This window comes from Schistocerca cancellata, chromosome 3 (genome assembly GCF_023864275.1).
Source record: "Schistocerca cancellata isolate TAMUIC-IGC-003103 chromosome 3, iqSchCanc2.1, whole genome shotgun sequence".
NCBI classification, from domain to species: Eukaryota; Metazoa; Arthropoda; class Insecta; order Orthoptera; family Acrididae; genus Schistocerca; species Schistocerca cancellata.
In genome coordinates this window covers 228,515,489-228,528,288 of record NC_064628.1, presented here as the reverse complement: position 1 = coordinate 228,528,288, position 12,800 = coordinate 228,515,489, and the positions used below count along the sequence as shown (strand labels likewise).

The window sequence follows — 12,800 nt, the reverse complement described above, 5'->3', positions numbered from 1 at the left end:
TCTAGGTTACCTGTTGGAATGGACAAAGCAGATTTTAATGATTCAGGGCAAAAGGAGGTATCAATTATGTACCTCACACAAGTAAAGAAGGAGGACAAAATTTGAGTCATCCTACAAAACCTAAAAAGGGAACATGAGGATATTAAGTTTATCTGCTAAAATCAGGATATATTATACGATATATAAAGGGATCTCATAAAGGAGAGCAAATCCTGAGAAAAAGCAGTGGAAGGTCTATTGGCCGAAACAGAGTATCAGTAGCAGATAAGATAAGGAAAGCTGCTACTTCAGAAATATTGAAAAGAAGGCCAGGGCAGTATTGAAAACAGGCATTCGATGTCAAAAGATCAAGGCAGCTAATTCTAGCAATAGAATGGAAATGCATAACATGATCCCGACCAAAGTATTAGAAAGGGTCTGCATGGATTTATATGGCCCCCTTCCAACATCATGAGGATATAAATATCTATTTGTGGTGTTGGATATATTGTCAAAGCATGTGGAATTTTATCCGTTGAGAAAGGCTACTGGTCAGTCAGTAACAGGCAAAATTAAGAATGACTATGTTACCAAGGTAGGCAAACCCGAGAGAATCATTAGCGATAACGGAAAGCAGTTCACCTCAGTGTACTGGAAGCAAATGTTGAATGACTCAGATATAAAACCCATTTACATTTCAAAGTACCTCAATCCAACATGAGTGAGGAGAGAGCTCAATAGATTATTTAGAACCTATTGTGCTAAGAAACATTATATGTGGTTAGAATATGTTGAAAAGTTTGAAAGAATAACCACCGAGTTGCCTCAATCGACCACAGAACTACCTCCACAGGAATTGATGACAGGGGAAAGTGTGCCCAGTATTATCGAGTAAATAGTTAGCTTTCCACCCAGAGATGAATTATCTACCCAAGAGAAAAAAGACCTGGCATTAAAGAGGATAAAGGAAAAGGCGCTAAATGTAAGAGTAAACATGATCAACAATTCAGACAGGTATTGTACCAAGTTGATGAACTGGTGCTAATTAAGTCAAGACTGAGGTCCTCAAAAATTGATTCGTAAACCAAGAAGTTCCATGAAACGTATGCGGGTCCATTTAGGATAATTAGACTGGCTCATCCTAGTGCTGTGGAGGTGGCCAACCCAAAGACAGGACAGAGTGAAGGATTGTATAATGTTGTTGATATCAAAAAGTTTCATCGGAAATAGAGCAACCTCAGGGGGCAATAGCACACTTTGGACTGCTAGGTAGCTGATGCCTACGTGAGACGATTGGATTAAACGTTATTAGCAACAATTGGTAGATGGTCTGCGAGTGATTACAAGCAGTAGTGAGGTTTCCACAGCAATACATATATATTTAGACTAGGATGAGTCCAGCTACAGTTCAAATGAGGATGAAATAGTTTTGTATCTACCACAGAAGTCGACCACTCATATATAAATGATAATGAGAGAGTTTTGGGTCGACCACTCGTATATGATGATAAGGAATAGGAATGTAATAGGCGACATGAGAATCGGCCACATATTTAGGGATTAGTAGGTGAGGTATTTCCGCTGAAGCATTATTATTATTAATTGTATCATGAGTTTTTCTGTAAGTTCTATGACAGCCTCTGCTGCATATTGAGGAGGTAAATAGAGTGAGCAAACAGTGACCCTTCAACACATATGAATTTCAATTGCAACTGCTTGCAGATCAGTAACCAGGGCAGAGCAAAGGAGTGGTGCACATTACTGGCAAACACAGGAACCTCTAACTTGGCACTTTTCCCAATGACGTCATCCTTGTAACAGAGCATATAGCTCCCTTAGTACAATGGCATCAGATGCTTTAAAATGAGTTTCCTGCAAACACAAGCACGGGGGGCGTTCCTGTGCTGCGAGTTTCAGTTCCTCCTCGAGTCCTGAACCCATTCAGGTTCCACTGTAGTATGGGTACTATTTCACCAGTGTGGTTTTAATTTGCCGATTTCTTTGCACCAGGGAGGTGAGGCACTTCTAGAGAGAGGGGGAGAGGAGGGGCTGTCTGGGTCTGGTGGTGAGGCACCTGACTGCATGGTGTCCTCCTCACCAGTCAGACATGACAGAACAATGTCTGCTGGTGCTCGGAAAAGGTTTCGACCCAAACGTTGTGACTGTCCCAGTTCCCATTCCCTTAAGAGGATGACGGGAAAAGGAGGCATAGAGAGGCACTCTGCTTTTGGGTGCCATGTTGATGCTCACTGTGGAACTGTTGCTGGTCTCTTCTGTTATAGCTGCCTTTGCTTTGGGCTTGTACACGTAAAGGTACAGGTGCTTGTGGTTGATAGTGGTATGCTGGACGTTGTATGCATTGAAGCATCCACTGTCCACCTTGGGAACAGATTTCTGCACCACAAAAGAATACAAAGTGGCAAAGACAGGGGGTTTTGTTGCTTTATAGCCTTTACTGTCTTCAGTATTAAGGGATCTGCTTAGTCACTTTTATTTCCTGAACTTTGCCTTCCCCAGCATAAACAAAACAGTCTCAGCTCCAGACTGAGAGTCTCACAGAGCAGTTGATGCAGACTGCCAGAGACGGGCAGTGAGTCCCCGTGTCATGGGCTGGTTTTCCATACTTCCCACAGGTCGCTTCACCTCTGCAACTCATCCTTCTATGGGCAAAACGCTGCCATTTATAGCATCACACAGGATTAGGTATGTAAGACCTGCTGAAGTTAGAGGAACCCTGCCATAATATGTTCAGGACGCATTGGAGAATTAAAGGTGACAATGAATATAGAGGTCTTCTCAATTTCCCCATTATTCCTTCAGATTCACTTCTCCTCATCCACTATCCCCTATCCATTCTTACTTCAGCTCTCTTACATCCACATCCATGACATTACAGTACATGAGAGAGGCATGCACCTCACCGATCATATCATAAACACCCAATTTGTGTGATTACTTAACAAGTTCCACCTGCTTTGACTTGTTAGTTTCGACAACCAGGAACCATTATGCAAACATTTAATAGACTTTAAGGTGACAGAAATCCTCCTCCTAAGTCTTTATGAATTAGAAGGGGGACATTTTTTCTAATGTTCCCTCCATCCTCTTGATCACTGGAAAAACATTTTGACTTTCCTTGAGCCTTGTTACTATAGTCCAACTGATTCCAATTATGAGGAGGCCTCTCTCATACGTTCAGATGAATCGGTATGCGTATTCCCAGGGAGTACAGTTGAGAGGAAAAGAAGATTTCAAGGGTTCCATCTCAGTCCCATGAACATCTGGGGAAATAAGGGTCCACTCATACTAAGCCTTGGGTACCTGAATAAGCAGTATACGACAGGTGTGGCAGGTCCCCCAGAGTTGCCCGCTAATGATTGTTCTTCCTTAACAGACGTGCATCTTATCGGCATGCAGCATGCCTTGAGATTGAGGTTTTTTATAAAGGTTTACCATCCTCATGATCCGAGCGGTTAAGGGGAGATTTACTATCTTTTGGCTTTGACAATGACAATGACAAAGGTGAGGTTGACATATAAGCTGATTTACCAAAGTCTTTATTTGCAAGTTCAGCCATTTGGTAGGTACGGTAGGCAATAATGTCTCTGTCTACAAACCTTTCAAGTCCTGGAACATTAGGTACTCCTGTACCTCCTCGTACAATAGCTACAGTCAGCCAACCATTACCATGTGAAAAAGTGTCATTAATGTCTATACTAAAATTAAGTCTACATACACAGAAGACACATGGTCCATCGACGAGGAAATACGGAAAGGAAATGTTTGTTATTCGCAGTTGAACAAAAAAAAAAAAAAAAAAAAATGCACCTGCCTGAAATCGGCGTTTTTCACACAGCAGTTTTTCTCGGGAATTTCGACTTTGTAGCCGCAAAAACTGATAAACTGATCAAGGAGCTTATGACAGACTACGGCTTGGCAATCCAACGGCATTCCAATTTGGCCGAACAGATAAAGAAGGAAATTTGGGCAACTTATTTCCACAAGTGTTCGACAGATGACCATCCACAACACCAAAATTGTCCAGCTGGGGAAACTAGTTGGTGCAAGTGGCACATTGCAGAGGCTACCAGACATCTGATGAATATCAACACGACCAGCCGCTCTCCAAAGAAGTTCAAAAAGTGATTCATCTGATCTACGAGGCCCTTTCAGAGGACGAGTTACTGTGCCGGTGCTTGGGAGGAAACACACAAAATTCAAATGACAGTTTGAACGCGTGTGTTTGGAAGTTAGCCCCCAAGCAATTGCATTCTGGTGCGAAGACTGTGGAGATTGCGACTTTCCTGGTAGTGAGCAGCTTCAACGAAGGTTATTCAGCAATTCTGAAGACATGACAATGATGGACATTACCCTGTGACTCTATTCGATGCAGTTCACCAAGCATTCGGACGACCACTGCATTCAAGTGGCCGAAAACCGTTTGTCACCGGCCGTACGAGCGGCTCTGGAACAACGCAGGATGGCCCAGATCGAGCAGAACGCCCTCTATGAGGAAGAGGAAGGACTAGTTTATGGACCCGGAATAGCAGATTAAACGTAAGCTGCATAATATTGCATTCATATGTAGTCAAAACTTCAAACGCATTTTTCTCTAAATGACTTTTTTTTATCGGGCGGTATGATAACTTCAAATCTACTGAACTGATTCTTTGTTTCCGACGATGCTAACTAAATTGTCCAGGAGTTGTACCACTTTTATTCCAATCCATCAACTAAAATACTTTTACTTGGCCGACGAAGTCAAAAAATCGATGATAACCCCCCCTTCCCCCCCCAAATGGTTGCCAATTTGTTTCCAATGGTCCAAATAACTTAAGCGAGTTACAACTCCTAAAGAATCTTATATACTTCACTAACGTCAACTCAATTTTGATTTCAGATGAGCCTTCTGACCTGTGCCATACCGCGCGTGGAGGTCTACATTGAAATTTTGGTTCGTTCCGACGGCACTTCCGCCTTTGCTCTTTGACATTTCCGGTCGAAAAAATTCCAGTTTGTACAGGAAATATCAATAAACATCTTGATCAAATTTCACATTGATACCTATAGCACATCCCGAGAAAAAAAAATTCTCAAAGAACATGCTTTTGTGGGCCAAAGATAGTAAACCTCCCCTTAAGTGAAGATCCCCATTCCCTGTGACACACAATGTTCCACTGTCGTGTCACATTGTGGTCGCTGAAGCTTACCCAGAGCTTATGGTAGCAACAGACTTGCAGCGCACACCAGTCTCCAGCTCAGGAAACCCAGTGTCACAAAGCCTGTACCCAGTAAATGAATGCCGAGCCCCTGAGGGCACCAACAGAGATGATTTCTGATTGTGTGACAGATAATGGCAGCAATATGAAGAAACTAAATTGTTCGATGTTTGGTAGAAAAGATTATTCCTTGTTTTGCACACATATGAAAATTAACTGTAATGCAGGCAATGGATAACTTCACAGAAGTGTCAGCACAGTTTACGATATCTTATTAAAAAAAGGAACATTAATGCTAGTGATGAACTACGCAAAATGTGGATGGATTCTGCATGCACAAAAGACAATGTGAAGAAAATCATTCTCGATGTCAAGGCACAATGAAACTCCTGTTGTTACATGTTGTAGAGATTGGTTCAGCATCCATAATAGTCAAAATATAGCTCAGTCATTAAGAAGCACCCTCCTTTAGTCAAATATCAAACATTAACAATTGTCACATTTGAAAACCAGCCAAGATACTCTTTAGATGGACTAGTTTAAAATCTTTGCCCCCCCCCCCCCCCCCCAAAAAAAATCACAGCCATACATATTCATCTTTTTATACGTGACAGAGTCGTAAAAGCCAAAAACTGGTTTCTAAAATAATAAATATGTTAAAATATTACACCAGCACCATATGGTCTTCTTCATAATGTATCAACTATTCAACCTAGAGACTACAGGATAGTCAGTTAATAGAAGCACTATTTTTTACAAGGATCATCAATGTTCATGACACAGTATATTCTTGCAAAAAAATGTTCACTTGCAATTCAATCAACAGACTTTGTTATATGTTCCTGACTCCCAGTTTGACCACTAAATTTCACCATCATCAAACAAAAATTAATAACAACAATAATAATCTGACTTGTGCTCTCCATCTCAAGAGGCTTATCACTAATTACAAGAACAAAGAGAAAGTGTTTCTATCAATTGTAGAATGTTATAAACTAATAAAGTTCAAAGCCTATCAAATTTTAATTGCGCTAACTGAAATTAGGATTGGGTGGAGTGGTTGGGGAGACCATTTGCTTTCTGCCAAACACCAAGCTGCCCTCCATCTTCTCAAAAGCCATCACTTTATAGTGCTTTACACTGAAATATAATCGTATAATTTACAATTCGTAACCCAACTGTCAATTGGGACTATACATGTGTTAGAATATAAACCTAATACAGTCATGGTCTTGGGTTTGTTTAATGTATATCTGTTTGTTTTGTTACTTGGACACTGCTTCTATTTGGTTGAAGTTCGGATTCGGAATGAAGGCTACATTTATACCAATGTGCATATTTGCATTTGTGACTTTTGCCCGGATATCAAGCTTACTTAAAATTACAGCTCCAATAAATGAAAACTTTTCTCAAAGTCCCTTCTTTACTTACTACCGGTTTTCCACTACAGTTCTTGATTTTTCATGTATTTGCTTCTCTTTTCTCCAAAGGTATCTTTAATTTTGTTACAGGAAGCATCCATCCTTCCCCTAATTACACATGCTTCTACAGCCTCGCATCTGTCCTCTAGCCATTCCTGATTAGTCATGTTGCACTTTCTGTCAATCTCGTTTTTTATTAAGTTGGTGCATTAAGTTCATAGCATTTTTGTTTTGGATGCTGGTATTCTGGTTACTACGTGTTTATTTATCACTTGTGATTTTTTATTTGTTGTTCATTATTGCTATTTAAGTTTCATCGTTTTGTCATTTGGAGATGGTGAGAGGGAGCTGTGAATCCTAGAAAATGGAGTGATGAAGAGGAGAAAGTAGAACATTTCTGACACATTCTTTTGTTTGAGATCAATAGAGCGGTGACAGCAGCACAGACAGAAATATTTGTGCAGCATATTAGGAATAATGCCACTGGACAGAGTACAACAAGAAAATTGTTTTCTTGTTTTAAGGAAAATCATTTTGACGTCAGTAGCTCTCCACCTTCAAGAAGATATTTGGGGTTTGATGAAGATCATTTAAATGCATAAATCCACAATTATCCATGTCATTGTACTCGAGAACTAGCAAATGTGAAGAATAATGTTCACTGTGTCATAGTGCGACACTTTCTTACAATGAGGAAGGTTCAAAAATAGGGTGTGCAGTTACCACATGCTCTAAGCCAAAATCTCAAAGATCAGCATCTTTGCTTGCTTGTATCAACAGGCTCATGAACAACACTGGTCATTCTTATGCTGTATCGTTAATAGTGATGAGAAATGGTGTCTCTACGCTAACACATGGACAAGGAAGGAATGGCTGAGCCCAAACAAAGCCGCACCTCCCCACAGAAAGATCTGTGCACATCCACAAAAGATAATATCATGCATCTGGTGGAACAGCAACAGTATGGTTTATTACGAATTGCTTCCGCGAAGTGTAACAATAACTGCTGACATTTATTGCCAACAGCTGAGGCATCTTGCAGATGCAATTTAAGAACGACCACAAAGACTGCATGAAGTGTTGCTACGCCATGATGACGCTTTTGCACACTCCCATTTTCACCTTTTCTGCTCTCTATCAAACACCCTTCATGGAACTTCCTTTCTGGATGAAAATACGCTTCGAACATGCCTCGACGAGTTCTTCACCTCGAAACACATGATTTCAACAGACACAGAACTGAAAGGTTACCCCAGCATTCGCAAAGTATTGCAAATAATGAAGAAGAATGTATTAGTGATGACTAAAGTATCTGTTACCTGTGTCTCTTGTGTTTATTAAACTTATGGAAAAATGCTACGAACTTATGCACCAACCCAATAACTGTCCCTATTCCATTTCGCCTGCTTCATTTTTATATTGTATCCTTTCATCAATTAAATTCAGCATCTCCTGTGAAATTCCAGGATTTCTACTAGGTCTTGTATTTTCCTCTGTTTGATTCTCAGCTCCTTTCACTATTTCATCTCCCAAAGCTACCCATTCATATTCTACTGTCTTCTCTTTATCTGTTTCAGTCAACTGTTGCTCCCTTTGAAATTCTCAATAACCTATGGTTCTTTCAACTCACCCAGGTAACATTTCCTTAATATCCTACCTCCTTGCAACTTCTTAAGCTTTAATCTACAGTTCATAACCAACAAATTATGTACGATATTGCAGTGCCTGTGACATTCCGATTTATGAGGTAAGGTTCCTTGGGTCACGCATGCATGTCTGAAGGAACAGGCACGGCGGTAACAACAGCCATTATGAAATACATTAAATGTATTTGCAGTTCCAAATATGGACAACCGGCATCTCTATCATGGAATGATGACAATGAAAATTTGTGCCAGACCAGGACTCTTACCATTCCATTATACAGTTGATGGTTATCCATATTCACAACTGCAAATACATTTAATGTACAATAAATTATTGTCAAGAGTTCACATTTGCACCCGAAATGTCTTACAGTTTAAAATCTGGTTCCAAAATTACTGTATTATGATTCACTCTAAAATCTTCCTGTGCCTTAAAGATTTCTTCCACATACACAACCTACTTTCGTGATTCTTAAACCAATTGATGGCCATGATAAAATTCTAAAGATTCTACATGCAGCTAAGATTCTACATGCAGCTTCCTCTTGCATCCCTTTCCCTCAGTATTTATTCTACAATTTTTCCCTCTCTTCCTTTTCTTCCATCAAATTCCTTTACCCCAACACACTTAAATTTTCCTCTCCATTAACTGAATAATTTCTTTTATCTCATCATACATTCTTTCACTCTCTTCATCATCTGCAGAGCTAGCTGACATATAATTTGTACTACTGCAGGGGTGATAGCTTTCTGTCTATCTTGGCTATGATAGTTTGATCACTAAGCTGTTCACAGTAGCTTACTCAAATTTCTATTTTCTTATTCATTATTAGACTTACTCCTGTGTTACCTTCTTATTATTTTGTACTGATAATCCTGTACACACTTGAACAGAAGTCCTGTTCATGCAGCAAACGAACTTCAATAATTCCCCCTATATCTAACTTCAACCACATTACTGAGCATTTTAAATTTCATAGCCTAATACCTGATTATGGCACCTAACATTCCATGATCTAAACCGTAGAATATCAGTTCAGTTTTTCCTGATGACAACATACTCTTTCGTAGTTCCCGCCTGGAGTTGCAAATGGGGGACTATTTTCTCTCTCGAATATTTTACCCAAGAGGATGCCATTATCATACAACCATACAGTTGAGCTGCATGCCCTCGGGAAAAGTAACAGATGTAGTTTCACATTGCTTTCAGCACTAGCACAGCACCAAAAAGATGAATAGTTTAATCATTGCTTGTGAATGTAGAAAATGTTTCATGTAAATGTTTCGTATCACCTTCAACTCCAAAACACAATACAAAAGATTATAGTTCTAATTAATTTAACCAGAAGAGGGTAACATACACACAGCAATATAACAACTTATGTTGAGTGAGTTTTAATAATACATAAAGAACTCATCAAGTATGGCGATGATATTTTTTGAAATGGTATATGGATTAAACCACAAGAACTGTGTAGGCACTAGACACTATCTAGTGTAAATAAATGTAACTTTTACTTGTTTTAATTTAGAAAAATGGAACTTAGAGGAAACTGATAAAATCTAACTCACAAGGTCCTTTTTCAAGTTTATCATTCTATTGCTATAATTCTGCCCCTGCAACTATTGAGTGAGCAACATGCCTGAGTACAATCTAATATAGCATTCACCAAAAGTAAAATTAAATATTGTTCCTAAGTTACTGCAGTAATTAAAATTTACTTTTTCTGTCAGAATAACAGAGTATCATATACTACTGATTCTGTTTACCTGTGACTGGGTCAAGCTCTCCTTCTTGGACAACATGTGCCACTACTTGTGCTTGTGATTCATCGGCTGCCTGCTGGTCCACCATTGAGGTCATCACCAGCTGCTGTTCCTCTTGACTCTGCTCTTGCTGGCGTTCCTGTCCCTCCTGATTTACCACAGTCCCATCTTCACCCTTTATGAAGAACTGGGAACAACCAGCACCACCGATAACGTTCACTTGCTCTGGCATCAGCTGTGCCACAGCTTCGGCTACTGCTGTATCAAGTGTAAGCACTGCACCTTCTTCACTTCCCTCACCCCCTTCAGTCGAAACATAAACACACTGTTGTCCTGACTCATCTGAAACCTGCTGACCATCTGTTGATATTTGATACACAACACCATCTTCACCAGTCACAGTCACTATATCCCCACTCATTTTACCTGAAGCACCATCAACATAAAGTTTTCTCGCAGGCACTGAAATACCAGATCCACCCTTCCCTGTCTGTGTCACTACCTGAGTTGTATTCACTCCCTGCTGTGAATTTTTTGCTGCAGAGTCAGCAATTTTTGTCACTGTCAATCCCTGCTCTGTCCTCAGGGGATCCGCATAGTTACTATTTTCATTCTCATTACCCTCCACTACTGTTCCGGTTGTTCCACCTGGGCTCATTTCAACTTTCAACAGAGTTTCTTTATTGAGAGGAGAGGAAGGTCTAGGGTCAGGTAAGATTTCTTCTGGTTCTTGCTCTTGTGGGGGCCCTGAATCACCAGGCAAAGGTTCAGATTGGCCTGATGATTTCGTCTCTGGGCTGGGTGGAGGAGTGGGTTCCCCTTCCGCACGTCCCAAGATCTTTCCTGTTTCTGGACAAAGAGTGAAAGGTCTTGGTGGACTATCTGGTTCAAGAGATGGAAGATCCCCCATAGGCAATTCCGGAAGAGAATCGTCAGACTCACTTTCACTTGTAGTGACCTCATGGAATTCCATATGAACACCATCTGTGTCCACTAGTTTACTATCTCGCTGCTTGTTGCCATCTGAGTCACCAACTTTTGACGTTTCCGCATTGCGACGACCTCGTCCTCTTCCAACGCTCCGCCCCGGTCTTTCCTCTTCCTCATTCAAATAATCTTCGTCATCGTCATCATCTTCTTCTTCCTCTTCATCTTCTTCATCGTCATCCTCATCAAAATTTCCTCTGCCCTGTAATGAAGCCCCAGATGGTGTTAGTTGAGTCACGGATTTCACTGATACATTTGAATTTCCATCTTCACCTACCTTCATTTTTGCTGTAGCAAGAGATGACACGGGATTGTTTCCTTGGACAGCTTTCCCAAGCATAGCTTGTATTGGTTTTACACCACTTCGTGTCTGGGCAGACAGCGAAGACATTATCTTTCCTCCTTGTACTGGCACTCTTGGGCTAACTGCTCTCATTATTTTTGTTTGAACACCAGGTATACCAATAGATGACTTTTTGGCATTAAGAGGAGCACGTAACATTCCTGGTATTCTAGGAGACAGTACTGGTCTTACAGGATTGGCGAGTCCCGGCCGAGCAGCCAACACAGAAACGGGTCTGGTTCCTGACTGCAGCCTCGGACCCAGTACACGAGGTGATGTTAATGGTGGTCTCTGCCCAGGTGATGCCAATCGAGGTGTGAAATTCTTCAGGTGCGAACCAGTCGGTGAAACTCGTACTAGTCCTGGAGACAAGCCTTGGGGACGAACCGAACCAGCAGTTTTGCTTAACAATTTCACTTGACCAGGGCCCTGAGCAACACGAGAAATACCAGATGACTGCACGGGTTTTCTTATAATACCTGACTGGGTCACAATAGTCTTAGTCTCACCACTTCCATTATTCACAGACTGGCTCGATGTTACCGCTTTACCCACAGCCGGAGATCCTGAAACAGATTCCAGTTTTACTACTCCAGACTTATTGGATACTATGTATACTCCTGAAGTGAGATTTGGCACTTGCCGCGGATCAACTTTTATAACACCTTTAGAGTTTGCAACCAATACAGGTGGCTGAGATGCATTTGAATCTTTGTTTGCATTTGATTGAGAAAGTTTTGTTTTATGTTCTGGAGATGAATCAGATTCTAATCCTAGTTTCACTGCCAATTCATCTGCATCATCCTTTTTATTCTGAACAATTGTAACACCATTCAAAGTATTTTCTTGTGGCCGTATCTTTCTAGGTCTTCCAGGAGACCTTTTAACTGTTGGTCCCATAAGATACTGTTCTTTGCTTTTGGGAACTGCCAACAGCTTTCCTGAAAAATTTGCAGAATTGCGGTGCTGCTGCTTCTCATGGTCATCATGAATTGATGAAGCACTGGAAGCTCCAGCATCACCACTGCTCCAGTCATCATCATCTAGTGGTTCTAATTTCACCTTCTTTTCTGGCAAGGACAATTCATCATCATCATCTGTGTCACTGTCCTCACCAGCTTTCCTCTTGCCTCCTGTAACACAGAGAATATATTTATGTACTAGTAGTTAACTGGGTTGGTTTTCATCAGTTTTACTTTGCAGTGTTTTTTTCCCCAGCATATGGAACTACACTTTTGAATAACATCCTACTTGGAGAACGACTTTTTGTTTTTTATAAAAATAATTCTGAATGAACACAATCCTTGATCAATTTTGATGATGGCAGACAAAAGTTGTATTGATATCACTGTCCAAACATATCTTGTGGGAGGCTCGCACATCTTTCGCAGTTTGGAAAAGGCAGCAGGCCGGCTACATTTTAGGGGGAACAAATTTC

General features: G+C 40.7%; 1 protein-coding gene across 4 annotated transcripts in view; it reads right to left on the bottom strand.

The window, feature by feature from the left end:
* The window catches only part of LOC126174855 (uncharacterized), a 121,675-nt gene that overhangs the window by 17,142 nt on the left and 91,733 nt on the right, over positions 1 to 12,800 (bottom strand). For 3 of the 4 annotated variants that reach the window (XM_049921251.1, XM_049921249.1, XM_049921250.1), the window contains exon 10: positions 10,036 to 12,495. In XM_049921251.1, coding sequence (XP_049777208.1) covers positions 10,036 to 12,495 — 2,460 coding nt within the window. The remainder of the gene's footprint in view (positions 1 to 10,035; positions 12,496 to 12,800) is intronic. The other variant, XM_049921252.1, reaches the window with a different exon arrangement.